Raw genomic sequence first — 27,179 nt, forward strand, 5'->3', positions numbered from 1 at the left:
ACTCATTCGATGTCCCGAAAAATATGTTGCTATCTGTGCGCTTAAAATATAAGAACGGCCGATCCCAACGTTTAAAATAAACTATTAAAATGTATACATATGTGTTGAAATTGAGTGAACAATTGCTGCCCGGCTAGCGTAGTGATTGTTACACTCGCTTCTCACTTAGACGACCCGGGATCAATTCCCGATATCGGCAGTATCTGGTTGTAGGTCACCATGCCGGTGGGGTTTCTTCCGAATACTCTGTTTATCATAATGAAATAATACTAACAAGATGACAAAACATAAAAAAAAAAAAATATAATTATTAGACAAACGAATGTTTGTATTGCATTGCCCTGAAATTGCTTTATCTCTGGTTACATTTACTCTAAGAAGAGCAATGCCGTTTTCAAGACGAAAATTGCTATTTTATAAATAAATATAATATACAACGATTGGAATCTTCAAGAAAAATGGCAAAAAAAACATTTTAATACTTAAAACGATGATTTTTTTCCGTAGACCGCTCGGGTATTTTCGCCACCTATTTAACACAACGCGCATGACACGGAAATTCGTCCATTGTTATTACGCATTGGAGCTTGAACAAATCTCGCTAATGGTCAACTTTGACAATCGACATTGTGTTATTTTGTTCAAGTGTGCATTAATATTTCATGAAAACGTGTATTCCAACTGTTTTTCCACACAAACAGTTATTCAGTGACGTTCAGGATGTTGGAATCGGGGTCAAGGAAAGTGCAGACAAAACTTTAAAATACACATATTACCGGATTCGATCAATTTGAAAGATCTATAAAAAAAATACATTTTGTGACAAATCCTATATGTATTTATATTACACGAAACATGGATCATTGTACTGCCTTTAGTAGTTAACAGATAAGGATTATTTTCAAAATGCTATTTTTTTGTATACGCATGTAAGCATCAATTTTTGTAACAATAAAGGTTATTTGAACCCTTTGCGTATTATTAAGTACTAATGGGCGAATCAGTAGAACAGCTCTAAAATGGACAATCACGTGTCAACTTATAAATAACTCAGGCTATGGTCAAGTCGCAAAAAATTGAAAGTTTCAAAAATAATATTATGCTTGTGAGTATCAATTATATTTACTATTTTTTTAGGAAATAAAGGAAAGAACCAATGTTTTGGTAAAAAATAAGTGTGTAAACTAACAATAACACTTAATACAAATAATTTACTGTTTACTACACATACTTGTCACAGACAACATTTTAAAAGTCAATAAGAATAATATTAATATTGTCTGCTAACATCATTCAGTAGAATGAAATATTACAATGAAATATAATATGCATGGGTCATTATCATTATCATAAGTATTGATTTCACAAACAATTAACATCTTGACATTTCTCAGTAACGGTAATTATCTGGATTCAATTAAATTTCACAAAGGGAAGGGTTTTTCCCATCCTTAACGGACACAAATATCCATCCAACCTGGCAATTAAGATCTCAAATGAAACCATTTACCAGTGATGTGTATTATTGAACGCAAATATGTAAATGGTGTCATGTAGTGTTTGGCTATTCGGGTGTTTACATGTGTCTTATCAGCGGGTATATCTCAAGTTGATTGTGACAGATACAGTTTGGTATCAGATAAAAGATTAGCCATCCCCAGTTAAATCAACGTCACATCATAAACACCAATCACCATCAGCAGAACCCTGTCGACTAAGGTCCCCCACCCTGTCCCCTTATATCAGCACAAACATACCCTTGTTTTGATTTCATTAGTTAATTATAGTGGAAATTGTATTTGAAGTTTCAATAAACCAATCAAAACTGTTGCAAGTATCCGTTCTATGTTGATAATTATAAAGATAACAACGAGTCATATTCAACGCGATCGTACAGTAGAAGGACAATCAAAGAAATCAACATTAAATTGTGTTTTGTTCAGACATAAAACACAATAAGACGATTTTTTATTTACCAAATCGTAATTCCAACATGAAGGCCCTCTTGAGCATCGACAAAAGACTGCTCGCTGTCCGAGTCAGATTAAGAGAAATCTGACTGACAGGCACTAAATTCCGGCTGTTACATGTACGGTTCAACGGAAAGTTCTTCATAATCACTATTTTCTTTCATTTTCACCATTTTTCCCGGCTTAAGTTGAGTCAAATACCACATTCGAATCCCTATAAAACCGGTTCGTTATTGAGATCATTAACATGTGTGAAATTTACGTCACTTCCGGTTTAAATGAAAATGGCTAGTAAATCGGAATGTGTGAAAATTCGATACTTTGTTGTAATCGCTCTGGCTAATAACACTGATTGACTCAAAGTGAGGTACGGAAACGTTTGTATGTGTACTCAATTCGGTAAATAAAGGGGTTTTACGGTTTTTAAAAAGAATGTTATTTCAAATTTAATATTTAAGAAGTTTGTTATGGGTACGCTTTGGGGTTGTGAGGTGAGGTTCTATATACGAAACTGATTCTACCACGGACTCGAAATTTTACAATAAAAAAATTCCTAAGACGATTGAAATCATGGGAAAACAATATTTTGCAAACTAAAAACCGACGATTTTGTTCATCGGAAATTTCCGTAATCCGCTAGGTATTTTCGCTACAAGTTTTGGTGAATACGAAAACTCGACCCCACGCGCATGGCACGGAAGTTCGTCCAATGTTATTTGATCTTGAACATTTCGCGCTTAACGTCACCTTTGACAATCAATATCGTATTATTGTGTAAGTTTTTCGTTAGGCTTTATTTAAAGTATGTATTGCAATTAGTTTTTTGCATGACAAACGTTATTTGACATGATTCAGTGTGTTGCTCTCGGTGTATAGAGTGTCCGGACAAAACTTCGAAATACACACACCGTATATTATAACATTAAATGCTTTTTATATTTTCTGAAATTGCGCGACCATGTTCTTAATCTATAAGTACTACTAGAAACCTGGAAACGAATCATTGTAATGCTTTTATGTAGATTACAGAAACGGATAATTCAAAATGTCACGATTTTTTTTATAAGCATGTATGCATCAATGGTTTGGTAGCAACAACAAAGTTTTTGGAACTCTTCGCTCATTATAAAGAACTAATACGTGAATAAGCAGACCAGCTATTAAAAGGACAAATACATTTAAACTTATTAATAACTCAAGTTATTGTTTTGATCTAACCATATTGAACGTGTCAAAAATATTATTTGTGCTTATCAATCATGTTTTTCAAGTAATAAGAGATTATGAGATAATAAAAAATAACTATGCAAAGTTACTTATGATGATATTTTACCAAAACAATTCACTGTTTACTTCACAGACTAGTAACACACACATTTTTAAAAGGCAATTATAATAATAATAAAACAATGAATATTGTTTGCTTATGCCATTTGGTATGTTACATAGAAATATTCAACAAAAAAAATATATGCTAAGGGATTTGTGCATAATTATTACAATTGATTTTTTATAAACAATTAACAACTTTGCGTTCCTCTGTAATTATAATTAGCTGTACACAATTAAAGGTCAAAATGAGAATGATTGCGTTATTATTTTCTTAACTTTCGCAAATATCAATCTAAGGCGAATCTCAAATTGACAACAGTTACCAGCGCTGTGTATTATTCCGTAAATATGGTGGCATGTTGTTGATTGTTATTTGGGTGTTGAAATGTGTATTATCAGCGGATATATCTCAAGTTGATTATAGAAAACAGTGTGGTATCAGATGAGATATTTGACCTCCCCTAATTAAATAATTTTGTATCATAAACATTGATCGCTATCAGACTAGGCCTAACACAGGATTGCAGCACCATGTCGGACCAAGGTATACATGCCGTTGTTTTGATTTCGTCACATTTTTATAACTGAAGTTGTATTGAAATTTCAATGTCGATAATTATGAACCACATACATCGCAGTCATATTCAACGCGATTGTAATGAAGAATTACAATCAACGAAATAAAAATAGTTTTGTTTCCCGCGTGTGCATTAAACAAAATAAGACGATTATATGTTTACCTATCCGTATTTCCTCTGCACGATGGTCATCTTGAGCATCGGAAAAAGATTCCTCGCCTTTCGAATAAGATTCAGAAAAAATCTGACTGTCAATCACTAAATTCTGTCGCATACATGTATGTTTCAACAGAAAATTCGTCCAAATCAATATCAGATTCCATTTTCATCCGTGTTTTCTTACAACAGTTTTAAAATCTAGGAATAGTTTGTTGTACAGATACCAATGTGTATATAGTTCTATAAGGATATGTCATGGCTGCATAATAGAAATTCTCATTTAGTTAGCATTTATAATATAGATATTTAATACACTATACTATTAAGTTCCGGGTAATACTTCTATAATTGTATTCATTACATATTTATTATTTCATACATGATTATATATCATGTGCAGCAATCACGTTTGCTATATATTTAGGTGAAAATCTATCGCTTTACTTGATATAAGGAGATAAATCTATAGTGCCTGGTGACAGCAAACTGTTGTTGTATCAAGATCTGTGGAGTTAACTCCCTTTGCAAATAAGAAGTAGCTGATATTGTCAGGGTGGTATCTGAGTAATTTTTACTGGAGTCTTTTGGTCAATATATATAATTCAGTATATTGATATGGACATAATGAATATTAACTGCTTCGTGTCTTAATAAGAAATATATTTTATCACTGTTAATAATGTAATGTTTCTTATCTGAACATATATTTTAACTTTAATACAGAGTGTCATTGCCAACCAGTCCACTTATGATCTAATTCTAGCTCTGGGTAAATAATTATACCCAATTGTTAATAAAACGGTTTAGGTTTTACTTAAAAATAAAGCTATTATTTATAAATGGTTTGACAAAGTGCGCGAATCGGTAGTCACAGCCTAACATCGTTTCGCTCTAAAACGACTCGGGTCCAACAGGGTTGAAATCTCTTTTCCGAGCCACGTTTTCAACTAAACATCGATATTTAAGTATCAATTATCTATTTTTAACGTCAAACATTAAAAATTCAAACAACGAAACCATAATTAACACCATAATAACGGACACATCGATTCACTAGGAAACGACTCGGCTCGATCTGGGTCGAAATCTCTTTTTCGAGCCACGTTTTCAACAAAACATCGATATTTAAGTATCACTTATGTATTTTTAACGTCAAACATTAAAATTCAAACAACGAAACCATAATAAACACTATAATAAATGACACCAATGGCTGTCTGCATTTTCCTTCTTTGTTCATATCGTATGCATTTTTCAACGTTACCTACCGGTAAATTGTATATTGTCTGCTTTTTACGTATGCGTTTTTATCACAGGTATTGGGCACGTGGCCAAGTCACTTTAAGACAACATTTTTCATCATTTTGACAAAAAAATCTGATATAATATATATATATATATATACGTTCGATCAGATGAGAGCCGACCTAGTATTTTTACGAGTTCGAGAAGTGTTTTCTTGTAGTTTATGTTGGCAAGTAGCCGTTTGTAGTCATTTTTCGTCACGAGGCAACCTTTCCCAACAAAATAGTACATAGTTGACGAAAATCGACCGCCATGTAGGCTTAAAAATGTTGATGTAGGTGATTTTCCTGTGTCGAGAGATACCTACCATGTATGTATATATATACGATTTTTTTTTGTCAAAATGATGAAAAATGTTGTTTAATGACATATTGATAGTGTTTAAGTGACTTTGCCACGCGCCCAATACCTGCGGTTTTTGGTGAGACCCTTGCGTTTTCCAATTACAGAATTGTTTCACGAACGAAATTCGCTGTATTTTCTAACAACGTTTTTTCAAAAAACGGTCTTATAAAAAATAACTAAAAAAGTCTTAGAAAATGCTTAAAAGAAAATCTTAGAGAAAAGTTGTCGAGTCAAAAATTGTATAAATAAAAAAATTCAATGTTAAATACCATACCTATTTCGTCTGCCCAAATTCTACTACATCCGGGCATTTTAGCGCTTTTGTTTGCCCAACTTTCGTCACCTACTTTCAATTTGTGGTATTACTAATGACTATTTGCTACGCAAATAGTCTAAAAATGTAGGCAAAGGCATTGCTGAAAGGTGTTCTTAAATCAGCTAATTCAGCCTTAAATATTACGTGTTGTCACTGAATATTCTTGCAGAAACACATATTTTATTAATCTATCGTACATATTTGTTTTTGTTTGTTTAACATCTATTGATAAACGATGTAATACATATCAGAACTTTGTTTAATGTTTCACTTGTTTTCAATCCTATGTGCGAATTAATAAAATACTGTGTATTGAAAAGAAGCGGGTGTACACTATGATTACGCTGTAATCTGCCAATTCTTCAATACCGTAATGGCGGCGGGTCACGTGATAGCCAATATGGCGGCGGTCAATTTATCGATTATGAGATTGTCTATATTGAACCATACGCGCATGCGTGCCATTTGTCTCCCTGACTTGTTTTTCTCGCGTGTTCTACTATCGTCGCCGTTTATTATTTTCTGGTTCTTAACTAAACTTAATTAAGGTTTTAATATTAAGATTCACATTTTTCTAACTTAATTGAAGAGGAACACCGATGAGAATATATATATATATATATATTCCACTTATGGACTAAACACAAAAGACTAAAATTGGCGCGCAATGTAACGTGTGATAATATAACGTTACTTCCGCTAAAGATGATATGCTTATTCACAAATAAACGCCGCTGAAGAAGACCGAGAGGTCGAAAGCTACGGCAAATTTAATAAAAGCGTTTTATTTTATATAAACGGCTAAAAGCGACTTTATTATATGCAACAACGTGATGGCATATCCTGAAACGGAATATATTGAATTTGCGCGACTGAAGAAAGTAACTGGAAAGATTTGTCGATATGAAAGCCATAAACAGTTCCTGATTGATTGTATAAATTCAGAACTAAATCCTACGGGATTCGACATTAAATGGAAAATGGATCTTGAAACCAATAGTTATGAGGCCGCCAGCGTATCAGACATTTTACACAAAGCATCGCTTTCTCTGATGTCCGAAAGTGTCGCCGTCTGTGACCGTGTTCTGAAAGAAGCTCAACATCTGAAAATGGACTATGAAACTAAGCTTTCATCGCTTATCAGTAAACCGCAATTTGACAAGAAACTTTGTGAACTTACAAACTTTTCATTAAAAATGAAAATTGATCTCCTCAGAACTAAAAAACGAAAACTTAAATTACTCCGAACTCGGAAGATAAGTGCAGACGATCAGTGTCTTCTTTTGATTGAAAAAGATGGAAACTGCTTTTTCCGGTGTATTGCAGCAGGAATATTCGATGATCCCGAGAAACATGAACTTGTAAGAACTTCTGTAACTAATCACATGCGGGACAACAAATCCACTTACAAAAACTATATTGATGGTGATTACGATGTACACATAAGCTGCATGAAACAAAGCGATGGCAACTCTCGCTCTTGGGCTACAGAGGCGGAAATATTAGCGGCTTCAACATTATACGACGTAGACATATACGTGAAACAATACAGCAATGGATGCTTTAGTTGGCTGCGATTTCCTGTCGAAAGAGAATCGCCAAACCGGAAGTTCATTTGTATGCGGCTTGAAAACCAGCACTTTGACTTCATTCGGCAGCATGAAAGACCTACGTCCGTGATTACAAAAGAAACAACACTCTCCTCGGAGGAAATGCAAACCACATGATGCATGGCAAAAAAAAGACGAAACATGACGAAAACAAAATGAGTGTTGTTACCAACCTGTCAAAGAAGACGTTAACTGATGCTCAGATATCCCTCGAAAGGACTGAAGTTCATACCGACTAGAAAAACAATACTTACAGACTTGTCAGCGTGGGAACGCCGTATGCGCTTAAAAGAATATTTCTATTCAGAAGACTCTAAACATAGAACCAGGGAAGATGAGCATCAATATAAAAAGAAGACCTCGACGTGGACTCCAAAGGCTGGCCGCGACAAATGGCTGGACACATATATACAAGCGGTCAAAGACTACATCATTTGCGGATAAAAACGAAAATTTAAATATAATCTAAGCAAATCGGAAGAACAGGCAATCAAAGAATTACTCCACGACGATGACATAGTAATTCGCCCTGCCGACAAGGGGTCGGGGATAGTGATAATGGACAGGGAAGACTATGTCAAGAAGCTGAAGTGTGAAATGTCGGACAGTGAGACATACGTCGCGGTGACGGATGATAAAACAAGGATTGTGGAAAACAAAGTGAAGAAAGTGGCCGATACCCAATACAAGAAGTGACCTTTAGAGGTATCTCACCAGCGGCGGTGGAACTTCCGGTAAGCTTCAGGGCAACCCGAAGCTTCATAAACCTGGGATGCCTCTCCGCACTATTGTAAACGGTCGCAATCACCCGACAGAGAAGATGGCGGAAATAGTGGAGAATGAATTACGCGATCATGTGACGTCACTTCCGTCGTATGTGAGAGACACAACCGACTTCCTAAACAAAATAGCACAGATACAGCAGCCGTTACCGGACGGTACCATCATATTTTGTTTGGATGTAAATGCTCTTTACCCCAGCGTACCAAGAGAAGAAGCCCGTGCTGCAGTATTTGAAGCTCTCAATCGGCGAGTGCAACCGGAAGTACCAACCAACGACATGATCACAATGATGGACACTGTTCTAAATAACAACACCATTTCATTCAATGGAGACCACTACATGCAAAATGAAGGAACTGCTATAGGATCGCACTTAGGAATGAATTACGCATCGACCTACATGGGAGCCTGGGAGACAGAGTTATTTTCAAAATCAAATAAACATCCAATAGCCTACTTCCGGTTTGTTGATGATGTTTGGGGCTTGTGGACACATGGTTTGGAAACACTAAAGACATTCCATGCGGTTGCAAATGAAATCCATCCACGAATACAGCTAGAGCTCCGTTACTCCACAGAGCAGCTCGAATTTCTAGACACCATGACATCTATTCGAAAAGGAAGGCTGGTTTCAGACCTATATACCAAACCAACAGATCGGCACCTTTACCTGCACATGGACTCGTCGCATACCGAGTCTACGAAGAAGGCCATTCCGTACGGCTTAGGTGTGAGGCTGAAAAGAATATGTTCGGAAGAGACGGACTACAAAAAACACAGAGATGAGATAAAAGAGCAACTACAGAAGCGAGGATACAATGGCCGATTCGTCGAGACAGAGCTGAAGAAAGTTGATAGCAAGAAGCGAGAAAATCTGCTGCATACGAAAGTGCCTTCAAAAAGTACTTCCAGGGTACCGCTCGTTATCACTTTCTCCAGAGCGCTACCAAATGTCGGCCATATCCTCCGGAAACACCTGCCAACACTCCACATTTCAGATCATATGAAAAACGTTTTTCCTGAACCCCCGTTAGCAGCATTCAGAAGAGACTGCAACCTTCAAGACATATTGGTTCATAAAAAGCACAACCGGATGTTTTTCCGAGTTCACAACAGGAGCGGACCTTGTGGGGCACAGAGGTGCGCAATCTGTCCATACATGATGGAGGCTGAAAAGTTCAGCGACTCCACCGGCAAAAGCTACAATGTGCGGAACGAGGTCACCTGCAAATCCACCAATGTAGTCTACGCTGTACACTGCGAACGGTGTAAGACCTTCGTATACGTAGGAGAAACGGGAGATACCCTGTACCAGCGACATCTTCTTAACCTGTCCCGCATACGGACTCGACACAACGACCCGGTAGCCGAGCACTTCTACACAAACGGCCACAGCGTCGCAGACTTCCGAGTCATGGGACTCGAAAATTTAAATGGAACCGACGAGTACCGGAAGACCATCGAACAACTTTGGAAGCGCAAGCTGAGGACGTTCAAACCATATGGACTAAACACAAAAGACTAAAATTGGCGCGCAATGTAACGTACGATAATATAACGTCACTTCCGCTAAAGATGATATGCTTATTAACAAATAAACGCCGCTGAAGAAGACCGAGAGGTCGAAAGCTACGGCAAATTTAATAAAAGCGTTTTATTTTATATATATATAGTTATATATATATATATATATATATATAGTTATATATATATTTAAGTTCAACATTATATAAACAGGCCCGCCAATCACGTATTTGTATTATCATTCACTGTTAAAATATTGGAAGTTCCTATTCAGACATTAGGTTGATAGGTTTTTACACAAGGTTCTTGTTTCAAAGTATCGGCCATAAGAATAAATGATACTTTAATGATTTAAAACAACTCACGATAAAATTAATTAATTTCAATTTTTCGAACGTTAGTTCGATGCACTGTCGACATTTTAAACTGTCGTCATAACTAGCTTAGAAAGTAAACAGTACTGTTAGCGTTTTGTTGTACAATTTTATTTTAAATTGACATACGAAAATCAAAACACGTAAAAATCTCCTCCGCACGCTCCAAATCTCATTTGCTCCGTTACGTTTTAGCAGCAAAGTCTCGTGCATTGTCTTTTTTTTGCCGGTGCATTATGCATTTGTAACCACTATACAAAATAGTTCATTAAAGTTTATTTACCGATACTATTACATTGCACTTATTAATTTTGCATTTACTGCTTTAAAAAACAAATCGTTGATAAACACATAAATATGTTGTTAGTTATACAGTTTTAAAAATATCATTATGTAAACAATTCTTATTGTCCTTTTCACATCCGATCCCTGCCCATTTATTTGTTCCGTTTCAGCAACGTTGTCGATGCTTTATGTCGCATCAGTTAATGTCCGTGTTCGATATTCAGCCTAGTTAGCAAGTTTACTATATATGTTTAAACAAACATCCTATTTAGCCTAGTTAGCCTATTGAACAGCCTTTTACCTATTTAGCTTGTTTAACAAATTTATTAAATAAGTTTTAAACTACATCCTATTCGGCCTTTTTAACATATTGGGCAGCCTTCACAACATGTTTAGCATATTAAGCCGGTTTATTAAATATTTTGAAATATATATGATATCAGACCCATTTAGCAGCCTTTTTTCAGTCTACTTGACTAAAATCATTTAAATGATACTGAAATCATAACAGTAATTTATACTGATAAGTATTTAATATATGTTGCTCGATACAATTATGTACATTTATATCAAATGAGATCATACTGTACCATCAATGATGAATTTCAGTGTCATTAAATTAAATCCAAAATGTCAGTCACTCCCATCTCTCGCGCATACCGAAAGGTCCTGCTGTGTACCTATCAAGATCCAGATCCCAAAAAATTATATATAATTATTATCTTGTTGTTTAGAGGGGATGATTTTCCCTCTGTGGTATCATTGTATTGTTTTACTTCTTTAATCAGTGTGTTTTAAGATATATAAACATAGCTCCAGGGTCAGCGCTTGAGGCTATGAATATTTCACCCACTGATCTTTTTTCTAATGGATATTTTAGCTAGTTCCTACATTCAATACAGTCAAATATATGTTAAGTAGTATCTGTACACATTGGTAGATTAAATTTGTACATTAAATGTTATAAGTGTTAAAAAGATATAGTACAAATGTTCATGCTAGATGAATTAATAGCCTTAGTCAATGGGAATTAAAACATTTTTAAATGGTAAAATTTTCTGAAATGTATACCCATTTTCTCTTGAGCGCTGGCCAGATATAAAATGTATACCATTTTACCACTATTATATGTAGCCCTGACCAGATCTCAAATGTATATCCCTTTTCTCTGGCACCCTGGTCATCTCCTGTTGATCACCTAACAAACACCTATCAAAATGGCAAATTATATGCAGAACAGGTCATTATATGCAATGGTTGAATGAAATACTTCTGAAAAAAAAATGACATTATTTTCCCATGGAAATTTCACTTTCACAGTCATGGAAAAAAGCCTGCACAAAACAGATCAAAAATACTTTTTATTTGTGGATCAACCCATATCTTAACAGTCTATGTGCATAAATATCTCAAGTCTTCATGAAATTAGGACAACAAATTGTATTTTAAGTCCTTAATTGACCCGGTTATAGTCATCAGATTATAATACGCTCAATCAGTATATTTATATCATTATTTATGCTTTCTGTATTGTAAACATATACACAATCATGCAGTTACATGATAGCAATAAATAATAACAATGCCACCCATACTATCAAGGTCATTGACAAAGCCTATGGTAAAAATGTGAAAACATTTAGTGTAATCGCCCTCTCGTGCCAGCAAAAACAACACGTTGACAGGTTGTCATTTTGACAGTTCTACTTTCACTTTCATTTGGTGATATTCATTATCATCAAACTATTAACAATTATGTGGAGGAGAAAAATATCGCCAAAGCTTATTTAATATATTTCTGTACATTTCTTAAATAAACTTACATCAATAAACGGATTTTCTTCGTTAATTAAAACATTCCAGAAAGGCTACCGCTTTGTTTACATATTTCGCTTACATTTTGACGCGCGTAGGTAGGACCGCAATACCGCTTCCGAAATGTGTATTCATACTGTTGCCTTCGAGGTACTTATCCGATGTTTGACGGAAAGGGCCGAGAATGTGCGATTGACGACACTGCCAGGTGGCACTTCAAACGCTGTGACGCTAGGAAAACCCCAAATGTAGTTATTTTGAGATTTGATCGAGAATGTAACCTGCCTCCCAGTTTCGCTGAATGGATCAAGTGATCCCCAGGGGTACTACTTCCCCGTACACCCAAATTTTTTTTACGTACCCAAAATTGTTCGCACCCAATTTTTTTTCCTACTCAATTTTTTTTTTGTACCCAAATTTTTTTCGTACCCAAATTATTTTTCGTACCCAAATTTTTTTTCGTACCAAATTTTTTTTTCGTACCCAAATATTTTTTCCTACCCAATTTTTGTCGTACCCAAAATTTTTCCTACCCAAATTTTTTTTCCTACCCAAATTTTTTTTCCTACCCCAATTTTTTTGGGGCATAATTTTTTCGTACCCAAAATTTTCGTACCCAAATTTTTTTTCCTAACCAAAATGTTCGTATCCACATACACAATTGTGGTAAAGTAGATAAACTTAAATTGATGCTTTTATATCCATCCTGTTCAAAAGCATCGTCACACCAGTACTGTCAGTACGTTGATTTATATATGAAGGTAAGAGTCGTAAAAAGTTAATGGAACCGACATTTCAACCTCACTGGTATCCTCCCGATTGTCCCACATTCAGAAATCCAATACCACGTTCAAGTAGGTGTGAAGGAAAAGTTATAGGTCGGTTCACTCATCGCAGTCCACAAGTATTTGACAAACTTGCATGCGTTATAAACATTAATTAAAGTATTATATAGATCATAATCAAAATGATTAAGTTAGATCAGAGTATAAAACGATAGTTATATATTCTTTGTTTGTCACACAATATTAATTAAAAATTACAAAATCAAAAGAAAAAACTGTTATTTTATATAATTTTATAACGGTCAAAAATCACAAACATTCATTAATCTACTTCCAAGCGTTATAAATAAATTAACCGCTACTTGTATAAAACCCTCACTCAAGTGCCGTAATAAACCCCCCAAATTTCACTTATTTCTAAATTTCTGATCAGAAAACAAATGCGCAACTTCACGTTGATTTGGTCACTAAAAACACGGAGGGACAAGCATTGTGCTGGACGGTTTCCGATTTGTAGTAAAAAGCAGACGAGGTGATCGCGTATATTGGACGTGTGCTGTGCGTGACTTTCCTCTAGGGCAACACCGAGAGAAGGAATCCTCTTTCGAAACAACGGAAGCCATACGCATGAGGGAAATCAATTTGAAGTAGCCTCCGACAGGGTGTTGCAAAAGATACGACAACGATGTAGAGAAGAAACGACACCAGTTCCAACAATCTACAAGAAAGAGGTAACTTCGCTTCGAACCCGTGAGTGGAATGGAGACACCGCTTCGCTCGTCGTGAGTTTACCGACAAACGAAGGGTGTTAAACACAGTTGTACCGCCAAATAAGAACAACCAGACCCCCACTCCCCAAAAACAGACACGATATCATCCTTGATGGAGAATGGACATCAGACAGCTTCAGTACTCAAAGGGGGGCACCCGACCCACCAGGAAGAGAAAATAACGCAACATCGACCAGCAACTTGATGCCATGAAGGGGCGACTACGTGACCAGACTGTGACTGTTGTTCAGTAGGCCGATGCGTGTTCATGCTTTGTACATCTGTGAATTAATTGATTTCGGCGAATGTAAATAAGAAAATTATATTGGTTGTTAAATATATTATGTTGATAAAGAAAAGAAAAAAAATGTCAGAGTATTTTTAATACATTCATATTACACTGGTAACCATTACACTTTTTATGGGTATTAAATCTATAAGTTGTTAAATATGATATGTTAATAAAGACAATAAAAATGTATTGAGCATTATTTTGGTGTTTGTTATGTTTATTTAATCAAATAAATACACGTAATAAATACAAAAAACAATAAGAGAAAAACTCTGCACTTTCGATCCCTTTCGATCGAGACCGACTACGTGCAGTGTAGAAAGTGGACCACAATTTGAACATAACTGTAGTTTGATTTTAGCGACTTACCTGGATTTTCCGATATCGATTTTCAATCCTTAAAATCAAAATGTGGAACAATCGGGAGTAAACCCAGTGAAATGAGTTCACAAGGAGATTTATGTTCCTGTGGCAATTACGACTGACTTCACTAAATTAATAACAAAGTTTTCTAGCAATTATTGTAACATTATACAGTTTGTATTTTACAACAGAAACGGTAACCAAAATACGTAAACTCATAACATATATGCTATATTATTTTTCCGAAACGTCACATATTCGCGCAAATAGATGGGACATTTAAACGTAGACAAAGTATACACAGTAATGCCCGTTTAAAAAAAATCTTCAATAAATACTAAAAGCTCTACCAGTGTGTTATATTAGTACCGTTTGAAATATTTAATGACAAAATTTGCAAGCGTCCGTTTTATTTACCATTACACAATAAATTTATTAGTGACACAAGTAGAATACATATAACATGTTCAATTAAAAAACTGTTTCCGTAACGTATTGCGACACTGTAGATATCAAAACCGTAGCTAGATGCGATATTGTACGAACTGTATCAGGAGAAAGTGGTTTAGATGATACGGAAAACGGAGAGTTGCATAGATATACACTTGGAGACTTTTCTAACGCATCACTTAATCATGTCAATATAGCTCCCTTATATCTGAACAGATTGTGTTGAAATTTGGACCAAGAATAATGCAACACATATCTGATAATTCCTGAAAATTTAATTGAAATTGAAAGACAACATAATATAAAACGTAACAAATTAAAAAAGTCACTTCAAAAGTCAAATTCGCAGACTCGTACAACGTGCAACATGCTGATTGAGCCGTTTCGCTCCTGAATATTCATACGAGCCATATTGTTTTACTTTAATTGATGTTATGTTTTTCTCGTGTAAAACTTGCCTAGAATTATGAAATTGAAATTAAATTGGAATAACATGTATATCGCCTTTTACTACACTTGGTGATTTTTCTTACGCAACACTTTTAAAACTTACATATTTCAGTAATGAGTAAATATTTTAATTTAAAATTGCACATGTGATCATTTAACTACAGTACATGTATGTGCAAGCTAACGATAAAATCATTCATCCGTGACGATCGGACCCTTTAACAAGTGGGAAAGGTAGCCTGTAAAATGCAAAGTGCGCGATTGCGCTCCTGAATATTCATACAAGCTTTATTGGTTTGTAAATTAATTTTATGTTTTCCTTGTGTAAGAACCCACCTTAAATAATTAAATTGAACTAAAACTAGAATTAAATCGCGTTTCAAAATTTAAACGTGCAAAAATACGGAACCACACCTACCCCACGTGCTAAAAGCGTCCAATCGTCAGGGATGAATGGTTTTATCGTGAGCTTGCATAGAATGTAGTCAAAAGATCATATGTAAAATTTTAAATCAATATCTTTACTCATAAGTGAGATATTCAAGTTTGAAAAGTGATGCGTTAGAAAAGTTTCCAAGTGTATTCCAACATTTTTAATCACATTTTAATTAAATAATCTATCCTAAAGTGTTCAAACTCAAACACGTTATATTTAAACGCAACTGCGCTTAAAATAAATTAAATTAAAAATAAAATATCGAAAAACAAGTAAAATTGCATATCAAAATCTTACTTCACTTGAAAGTAAACGTAAAATGTATCCCTATTCCATTCATTTTTGTTTTGGTCCTCTTTCTTCCATTTCCACATAAATTGCAAAGTGAGGCAGACGACTGCGCAAGTGAAAACACAACACTTGCATGCATTTGATTTATTTTAAAGAAAATACTTTTACTGTTTCCCGATTCTCAGAAAATGTTGCATGAAAGAATTGAGCATAAGAACTGTGGGCGCACATCTCAGATTTGATGACATGACGATATACAGATGTTCCGTGGCTACATTCCGTCACGATTTGACGCTTATTTTATAAAAGCTTTAAATACTTACATATATGCCGAAATGTTTTTGAACAAATGGCGAACGTTTGTGACTTTGAAATTCTTGAGCACTTTTATATGTCCATTTTGCTCAAAAGAGGAATGACAGATAAAGCAGAAACTTGTATAATCGTAAATAGAAGTTATAAAAAATAATTACCATTTGTGAAAAAATGTTCAGTGAATTGAATATGTTATAGTTGTGTTGCCCTAATGCCTATTACTATCGAGTACCCTCCCTTTCGGGATGTGACTCTCGATACCGTGTAAACAACGTGTGTAGCGGATGCTATTGCGGATGTGTATGGGACTATCGGCTATGCGTGGTTAAACACGCTGTAAATAAACAATTTGGGCATGGATTTAAAAAGAATTAAATAAATCTTTGAAAGTAAATCGTCTATTGCTGTTTTGTTTGCATTAATTCAGAATGGAAGTGGGTGAGATATTATCGTTACATCGTTAGTAAATTACTTACAGTGTAACTAACAATACAAGTTAACAAGTTTCCTAAATATATAATTGATCTAAAAGAAATTAATGGAAAATATTTATGTGTATATCACCAGCTTCATTTCTGGCTGGAAACGAGCTTTGGCCTTATAATATAATTATTGAACACATTATTAATCAATGTGTATATCAAGATGAATTAGATTATTGTTGTGGTTTCCGTGCATAATTTACCATGAAGCCTTTACGTATCCAAATTGAACATAGTAATAGTATAGTATAGTAATTGTTCTTTAAATACAACGCTCTGTGTTTTTATCGAAACATCATCATGCCTTTTCTCAAAATACTGTGAAACCATTTATTTTCGTTGGCACAAAATTTCGCCCTTTTCATAAAAATGACTATTTCGTCCGCTCTTAAATTCGCCCATTTCTGGTGTTGAAAAAAAAAGCACAAAAAACGTCCGATTTGTTTGTAATACATGTAATACGCGGTTGCGAAAATATCGCGCTGGGGAAAGAGAGGTGACACTGGGTAGTCACTTGCAAGAGGTGGGCCTTGTTTGGTATATGCCAATCAACAAGTCTGTTATTTTAGGTGAAAGTAACTGTCCCTTATTATTCTATGTTATTGACACGTTCTTTGTTATGATTAGCGGATAAGTGGGACTGAATAATCGTTAACGAGGTTTTTAAACAACGAAGCCAATTTCCAATTAGTCTTTTTCCATTACTATCAAGGTCAAATTGATAACAATCTTACCTTTAGCGGCGCTAATCGGAGAAGGTGCGAAACTTGTTCTATTATACGAATGAGGATCTAGTTTGTTAAGTATTTTTTATCTGAATGGAACGCTGCATTTATTGATAAACAACAGTATTAAATCATAAAAAAATGTTTTTGTTATAAAAAAACAAAGGTACGGGTTTTTATGTATACGTACAAAAATAGTAGATGCAGTTAAAACCAAACAACCAAACACAAATTAAAATGTTCTTTATTAATTTGTAACAAAGCACAGAATATATTTCAGTCAGGTGTTGATCCCACATCGTCATATTTTAATTGCGTTTAATAGTATTGTCTTTAATCCGGATTCGCCGCGTGTAAGCTGTATAATCTGCAACACCCCTGAAAAACACAATACACACAATGGGTAATAAAGTTGTTAACAATTAGCGCTAATCAACACTATTATACCTAAACGAAGTCGACGCATTCGATACAGCCTTATTGCATTCGCGTTTTACAGGAAATGCCAGTTGTCAGTACACTGTATAATGAACACCCCTTTGTGTCAAAACCGGATTTAACTTGAGTGTGAATAGTCGACTGTTTCATGTTCTTTGTATCAATACCATCTGTGTATCTGTATTATAAGTAAACCAGTCAACAAACAAGGTGCGCGCTTTCGCATATGGGTATTCGGACGTTCAAAAAATTGACCTACGGTTTAGCGTTCACGCCGTCGAACGCATTAAGCAATATAACTCGTTTTTTTTTTCACTATTTCTTTATTTGCAAAAAATACTAGTGGCTTATAACTTACCTTGCAATCTTTTTTCTCTCGCATTTTGCGAGTGTGCGAGTGTTAATTTCGAGCCCTGTGTATATGCGTGGATTACGCTGGATTTAAATGCCTCATGCCTACGGTAATTCAGTCTTATTTGTTTCAAATATGGGACATGATTGTTCGTTAGGCTCTTGAATTCGTCCATCGGTCGATGGACGAAAAAGGCGAAAATTAATGTCGGACGAATAATAATGGTTTCACAGTAGTCAAGATTTGAAATCAAGAACAGGATAAAATATTTAAAATACTGTACTATACGTTCAAAAAATATTGTATTGTGACGTTGTAATTTGTTTTCTTTTCAGGTGATCAAGGTCCCTCCGGTAAGTAACTTATTTTGATGTTAATGAAAACTGTTCTTAAAAGTCAAAACTGCGTTGTTATTGTCAAAGCTTTATATTAGTATATTTTCCGTTTGATCATGCACATACAATCAAAACTGAAAGTCACATGTTCACTTGTCATGAAAAAGCCCTCCAGATTTTGACAGTACGCTGAACAAAAGGGCAGGATCAATAGCACGGTCTTTAGCAATCTTAACAGCTCAACTATTCAAAAGATTTTGGTATCTGTCATTTTTCTTGTATTAAAAGAACAAAGGTCGAATTTCCTATGATAACTCTTATAATATTGTTCCCAGTCACATGAAATGCACGAACATTCACATCTGAGTCAGCCACTATCCAATTGACAATGTTTTTCAGAGTAGGATCAGCTGTGTAGGGTGAGCAGGTTGTAATCTTTTCTCGAGATCAGAAGCATCTCTTTTGATGTGCATCTCAGTTGAGTATTTGTATTGTGGATTTGAAGTAAAGGTCAGGTCTTTGAAATCCTGCATCACACTGTTGTACACGGATGTTACAGGTGCAGATAGGGCCCAAAGGTTTTGCCTAGGTGTACCCACTGCCGCGAGTGAGACAACCTTTGCTCTTAAGGGACCTCATCAATATTTGGTCAATGGCAAGATAATTGCTTAGCCCAGCCCAGCACTGATTGCTCCTTCGACCAACGTGAAAACCACTAACGAACTTTCGATAAACTTTTGGGTGCGCTTCATACACTTTGAGACTTTTCTAACGCATAACTCATTCATATCAATATCGCTCCCTTATTTTTGAACGGATTGTTTCAAAATTTGGACCAAGAATAATTCAACTCATATCTAATAATTCCCCAAAATTTCATTGAAATTGAAAAACAACAAGATATCAAACTTTACAATTTAAAAACGTCACTTCAAAAGTCAAATTCGCAAACTCGTACAATGTAAAATAATAACAATGTGAAAAGTTAAACGCATAAACTTACACTTCTTAATAACTGACCGGCTTACAACATGCCGATTGAGCCGTTGCGCTTCTGAGTATTCATACGAGCCATATTGTTTTTCTTTAATTAATGTTATGTTTTTCTTATGTAAAAACTCAACTAGAATGATAAAATTGAAATTAAATTGGAATAACATATATATCGCGTTTTACTACACTTGGTGACTTTTCTAACGCAACACTTTTAAAAGTTACATATTTCAGTATTTTTATTTAAAATTGCACCTTTGATCATTTGACTACATTATGTGCAAGCTAACGATAAAATAGTTCATCCGCGACGATCGGACGATTTAGCAAGTGGGGAAGGTAGCCTGCAAAATGCAAAGTGATTTTATTGTGAGCTTGCATAGAATGTAGTCAAATGATCGCATGTAAAATTTTAAATCAATATCTTTACTTTTAACTGAGATATTCAAGTTTGGAAAGTGATATAGTTCGGACCTAATACCCATGAACACCCATGAACACGAGATAACAAGTACCTGTCACTAACGACTGGCAATATCTACTGCACTGGGTGGTCACGGGGTTTGAACTCGTTCAGTCAGTTTTTGTGTAATGAAATTCATTATGTAAAGTCGAAATTAATAACAACAAATAGAACGGAGATCGCGTGTTCGCAGAGAAGACAAAACGAGATAATTTATATGTTAAAACACTCTGTTTACCTTTGTAATTTTGCAAGCATTTAGATCAAATTAATATTGTTTAAAGGAGTGTATTTCCGGGCAACATTATAGATCTGAACTGGCGGGGGTGTTGACCCAAATCGCTCGTGCATAATGTGGACTTTTACAGAATTTCGTCTATCTTTAGGCGTCTGTTTGTGTTTTCTTGAAAGCCTCACTACAATATCGACATCGACAGGTAAGTAAGAAGTTTGTGTTATATGTTAACATCCGGAGTTATTCTATACCAACAACACTACAAACGTTATCGTCAACATCAGTAACAACAACATCATCATCAACCTTTTCATCGTCCTCATAATTGTCGTCATCATCACTCACATCGCCTCATTGCTTCTGCGGTTGTCATTATTGTTTAAGTAATTGGCGAAAAAATTACAACACACTAATGTTTTGGGTTAAAATATAACTTATTCTAATATTTTGCCCATGTATTGATGCATCTGTTTTATATTAAGCGCCCCATGAGGATATTTTTTTAAGTATCAAAGGATGTCTGGATGGCCGAGTGGTTAAGACGGTAACATTTTAAACGGATAATCCTGGTTCGAGTACCGACCGTGCTTAATGTTCTCTTTATTTTCGTTCTTAAATTATAATTTGGTTAATTTAATGTTGCTCTACAGTTCCGATGTTTTCGAATAGCAAAATAAGGCATTTGCTGACACACTAAAATGCCCTAATCTGATTATAAGTCCGTTTAAAAATGTTTATGATAAGTAAATAACAAAAAATACTTTTTACAAAAGAGCAATACATATTTAAAACATAATTTTACTTTCTTTTTGACACCTAGATATTTGAAAAAAAATCTAGTTGTGAACAAAAGATACTATAATGTCATGTTTCATATATGCATGAGCAAACCGCAAACATTATTAACATCGTTATGAATTGTACATCACTGCGCGCATGATGATATTGTGATTAAAAACGTAAAGCGAGTTGGTTAATGTTTTTGTTGTTATTATATCGTTTAGCATCGGTATTTATTTATAGCTGAAACAAAACACTAAAATATATCGTCTGTACAGGGGATCGTAAGTAAGAACTCCTTATTCGTGAGCGATGACCTTAAATAAACGAACGGTCACTTGTAATTTTCTGTTATATAATAATTTACGAACGCATTTCTGACAGTTTCATTCGTGCAAAATAGTACTATTTGAGCAACAATTACATAAGCTTTAAAGAAGATGGGCCGTAATACATATGTAACATTCACCAAAGAACATAATATTAATACACATTTTACATCAGACATTCGATTCTTGATAATACAAAATTTGCGAAATCTTCTAGCCTAGTAAAACAACATTTAGTCAGCGAGCGACGGGATAGCAATGCGATAACATGTTTTTGATGTTTACTATAAAATTATAAATTTATAGTGAAAAGTATCTTTTTTTACCATCTGACATAAAACAATATATTATCGATTCTAATTTTAAACTTATTCTTTTAATATAAATGATTATTATAAGGGAAAATGTATCTTCGTATGTTTATGTTGCGCCAAGGATGGAGAAATAATGCCTTTTGACCGTTACCCCTAGGATGAATTAAACATGCACAACCGTTCAGATCATTTCTACTTCTATTTTTTTCAAATGGATATAGATAAACACGTATTATTGTACAATATTATATACCTCAATTTAAAAAATAATTAGAGAAAATTTCATATATATATATTTAAAATTCATTTCAATTGAAGATTGCTATCTGATATGTTAACCATATGAGACGGGTACGTTAACCGTATCTCTCTTTATCAGTGGTCGTGTTGCTCGTGTGTATATGTGCGGTATGTTTGCTCTTAAAAGTGCTATGAACCTATCATTATTTCGTAATGAAAGTAAGCGCATATGTATCATCGTTTATCGTCCGAATATACATACCATAGATACCCTTAATGTGGGACTAACATGTCGAACATTATATTGCAATGAATCTGTCACGTTATTTAACATTCTTACATGTTAACAGTAACTACACGAAAAACAATCCATTTCATTTTTTTTAACTCAAAAAAGACAGTCTTGCTTTTCAAAATAGTGAGTAATATATGAAAATTCAAATAAAAATAAAAATACCATACTTTTAGCTATAATGGCTGACTGAAAAAGAATGCATGACGTATCAGACTTTATTGATTTGTAATGTCTCGAGTTTGTCGAACGAGATTGTTTGAAATGATGACAAGTAAGAGAAACTAAAACACAATCGGAACAAAGCCATTTCCCACTTATCACAGACAATTGCTAAATGTTTAAACTTAACACTCTCTGTCAACGGTTTGTCAAGTCGAACTTTGCGATTCTGATGTATGCCTCTTTTTGCACATTGATTCTCTTTTCGCTGCATTTTCTAGAAGTGGTTGTCAAAGCCTTCAAAATCACTAAAATCGTGGAGCTTCCGGGGAGCTTCGCCCCCTGGACCCCCTAGCAGGACTAGCGGCCCCCTGGACCACCAGCAATTTTTTAAATATCCCGCCCCCCCCCCCCCCTAAACAGAAATCCTGTAACCGCCCCTGAAAATGGCCGTTTATGGAGACCTTCTCCCATGTAGTGAAAGTGCCAATGTTTATGAATACAAACTTTAAACTGTGTATCTTTTATCTAAATAATACAACGCAGAGCATTTTTCTATGGGCTAGAGTTTACACTTCGTCTTAACAATTAATGCCTATTTCCATTAGCAAAGCAGTTTACAATGTATTAGGATTTTCAATAGCAACATGCTTAATCCTTAGTTTAGAAGAAAACAACTTACAAATAACACAAAAATGCAAGTTAGTTTCATGTTGATTTTTAACCTGCATTTGGTAGAATAATGACCATGTTTAAATATTTTGAGTGAAAAACAGACCAAGAGTTAAAATAAATTTGCCTAAAAAAAAATCATCATATGCTTATACTTTTTCTTTTGTTTCAGTCTTTCCTATTCGGCTTGTAAATGGTGCTAGACCAAGTCAGGGACGTCTTGAGGTTTATTATCACAACATTTGGGGTACTGTCTGTGGTGATAACTTTGACAGTAATGCAGCACTAGTGGTTTGTCGCATGCTGGGATACACTGGGTTTGTGCCATTATTATGGAGTTTATATATTTGTTTTGATCACCTGAGCACAATATGCTGTTATTTCATTTTTGCAAAAATTTAAAAGTGAATAACTGGCATCAGAGTTGAGATGGTCACAACACTTAGAATTGACATATCTGCTATTTTAACGAAATAAAACACATCTATAATAATACATATAAACATATGATGCAAACTCTGATGTATAAATATCAAATATTTAATCTCATTTATTGTCTTATTTTGTAAATATTAACACTAAACATGTTTTGTGTATAATTGCTTGTTTTAATGATTTGGTAACGTACCTTGCCTTAATTTTCGTACATTCTTAATTTATATTTAAATATGAGAATTCAGTTATTGTTTTCCTTCTTTATAAAGTACCGAAAAACGGCACTTTCCTGATAGGGAAAAAACTTCAAATTTCACAATTGCTGCCCTTAAAAATCCCAGTTGAAGGTTCCCCCCCCCCCCAAAAAAAAAAATTAAAGTTTTTTTTTTATAAAATGGAACTTTTAGTTAATTTCCCTATTTGCTCTATGGCTTGAAAATAAGTAAATATAATATCGACAACTTGACAACACTTAGCTATCAATTTTAAAGTTTTTGTTAGCAACAAATAAAAAACACCGATTTCCCAATTTGAAGACTTCGCGACACAAATGTTTCCAATTTCAGTATTTCTTCGCGCTAATTTTTTCCAATGGGGATGGTATCAGTAATTTTCCCAATAGGGCAAAACAAATCGCTGGCATTGTGTACAATATTGTATATATATTGGCATAAAAGACTATTATTAAACTGGCTAAAATCTATGCCATTTATAGTTTATGATAATCTATTTTGAACAAATGACTTGCGATTTTTACAATGAATCGGTAAATATTCAAATTAAGGTTATATTACTCCATACTTGCAAAGATAACACATGGAAGTTCCATTTATTTGGTTAAATAAACACATGTTCTTCTGCCAACTGTGTTTACGACACAATGCTATTAGTTACTGCTTTTACGGTATTTGTTCATAACAATAAATCCGTTTTTACTCAAGAAATGGTAAATAAACACTGGGTCATAAATGTTCAAACTTTAAGAGTTATCCATTAAATTTAGACAATAACATTTGTCAAGAATATTGAGATAATATGTAACCATGTTAGTTTTTTACCAGACATACAGGTTCGACTGTTTTTTGTTTTTATACTTATTTGTTTTAGTTTAAGTTTACATTTCCAATACATGAAAAACTTTTAAGTACAAAAAATGGTTGGGAATATGTTTCAACAAGCAACTACCTACAGTTAATACCGAGCACAATCATTGAATTATAAACTTAGTTCATTATCAGTTTTTTTTCATATGTCTTACTAAGACGTTAATAAGAGCAACATATTTTATATGTTAAATTGTTGTGAATAAAAGCTGTGATTTTGTTAACACTTTATTTACGTGCTTATATGAATACCATCACTTTTTTGCCAACCAGTCTAAACTTTGCAGGTGTGAAGGACATCACTCGTCGACTCGTCCTTATGTGAAAGTAAAAACTTGTTACCACTTAATGAAGTCCACATTTAGCGCATAATCTTGATCAAACTTGCGCAGAGTGTTATCTTTTTAAAATTCAGGCCATTTCAATCTGCGGTCAAAATTTAAGTCACCAGGTCAAGTATTCGCCAATTAACCCATTATGCCTAGTGGACTCTCCCATCCTTCTATATTGGATCAATTCATTTCCAAAATTAGGGGTGTCTGGTATACTTTTTTCTATATTTAGAATATTTCTTACAGAAATTCCTTTAAGCAAACAGCGCAGACCCAGATGAGACGCCGCATTATGCGGCGTCTCATCTGGAACTACGCTGTTTGCAATGTCCTTTTATTCAGGACGCTAGGCATGAATGGGTTAATGTACCTTGAACTGGAGTAAGCGCTTAAAGGCCATTATGGCCCTCTTGTTTCATATTTTATTATTGGTTGTAAATTAAGGTAGCGCACCTCTAATGGGCACATATCCAAATATAATTTAATTAATTATTTTCCTAATCAGCATCATTTCACTGAACTACATGCAAATTTGTAGGTAGGCTTTCCATGCTTTTTAAAAAAATATACCGATTTTTTCAAAACCACCCTCACGCTCGGCTTTTGTCCAGTTTATTTTCACCCCTGGGGTATATAAAAATTCCATAATTCATTCAAATTTCCAAATATGGGCATGCATTTGGTGTGTACAGATGCAGTAAAGGTGTTTAAAGTTTAAACAAGATGAAATAAGTATTATTTTACAGACATTTATTTTTTACAAATTTAAATCTATGGACTAGCGCCATGAAATGTAAGTGATTTCAGCCAAGTAAAAATTGGGTCGGTTAGAAACAAAGTGTCATAAAATTCAAAATAGTATCATTTAAGTTATATTTTAAACTTAGTTTTCATAGAAACACTATATACAGCAAAAATACCAAAAAATAGACAGATTTACCGTTTACTTTTTGAAATAAAAATAAAAATGCAACATGCATCTTTCGTATTTTCAGCAGTTAATTAATCAATTTAGCAATAACGTAGTTTTAATTTTAAAATTGAATGATGTGCATACAATTTTCAACATATTTAACAATAAACATAGCTTATGTGCTATATTAAATCAAATTACGTTAGAAAAGAAATAAAACGCGTCGCAAAAAGTATGCAATGTCGGTAGGAATCGAACCTGCGTGGGAAGATCCCAAAAGATTTCTAGCCCATCGCCTTAACCACTCGGCCACGCCAACTTCACATCTAAGCATCCTTAAAGTAGATATCCATAAGTAAACAGGTAAAAAGGCTCGCTCGATCTTTGAAGAAATCGCGAAATCGTATTTTTCAGATGACAATTGGATCAACGTCAATATTTATAGTGAAAATAATGTATTCTAAATGAATAAGTTAAACATATATCAAAATTCGAAGTTTGAAAAAAATAAAATGCATCTCTCGGAAATAAGCGATCATTGAAGATCGGCAATGATCATAAAATAAATCGCGGGAAATCATTAGAGGTGCGCTACCTTAAGTTCATATTCCTTAACAAAAGGCCAGTATTTTCAAGGATGGTATAAACATTTAAGAGCACTACCTCTTGGTTATTGTCTACATTAATTTTCAAGTAAAACGTTTATTCAAATCATCAAAAAGAGCCAGTAATTATACAGTAAATATGTCATATGTGGAAAGCTGGTATCTGCATGATTTGTTTACTACAAAACTATTTATATTCTTTGGCAAAACATTTTCTTTTTTTTTTTTTCAACAAAATACAATTTTTATGGATTTCTGATTTAAAAAAAAAATGTAAGATATGTCAGCAGTGTATCCATTGTAGTAGTCATTATAGGAAGTGTAATTTGTCAAGCTTATGCCAATTAACTAGTCCTTGTTATGACAAAACACCATGATACAAAATGTTTTTACATAAAAAGGTGTCCATTCGTTGTTATTCACACATAGTC

The 27,179-nt window shown here is 34.3% G+C and overlaps 1 protein-coding gene across 9 annotated transcripts in view; it reads left to right on the forward strand.

Annotated features, from left to right (window-relative positions):
- LOC127874770 (deleted in malignant brain tumors 1 protein-like) overlaps positions 1–27,179 on the forward strand; it is a 327,853-nt gene that overhangs the window by 12,875 nt on the left and 287,799 nt on the right. For all 9 annotated transcript variants that reach the window (XM_052419375.1, XM_052419367.1, XM_052419366.1 and 6 more), the window contains 2 exons: positions 18,881–18,898; positions 23,533–23,677. In XM_052419375.1, the coding sequence (XP_052275335.1) occupies positions 18,881–18,898; positions 23,533–23,677 (163 nt within the window). The remainder of the gene's footprint in view (positions 1–18,880; positions 18,899–23,532; positions 23,678–27,179) is intronic.

Source organism: Dreissena polymorpha, chromosome 3, assembly GCF_020536995.1.
Source record: "Dreissena polymorpha isolate Duluth1 chromosome 3, UMN_Dpol_1.0, whole genome shotgun sequence".
Classification (NCBI taxonomy): Eukaryota; Metazoa; Mollusca; class Bivalvia; order Myida; family Dreissenidae; genus Dreissena; species Dreissena polymorpha.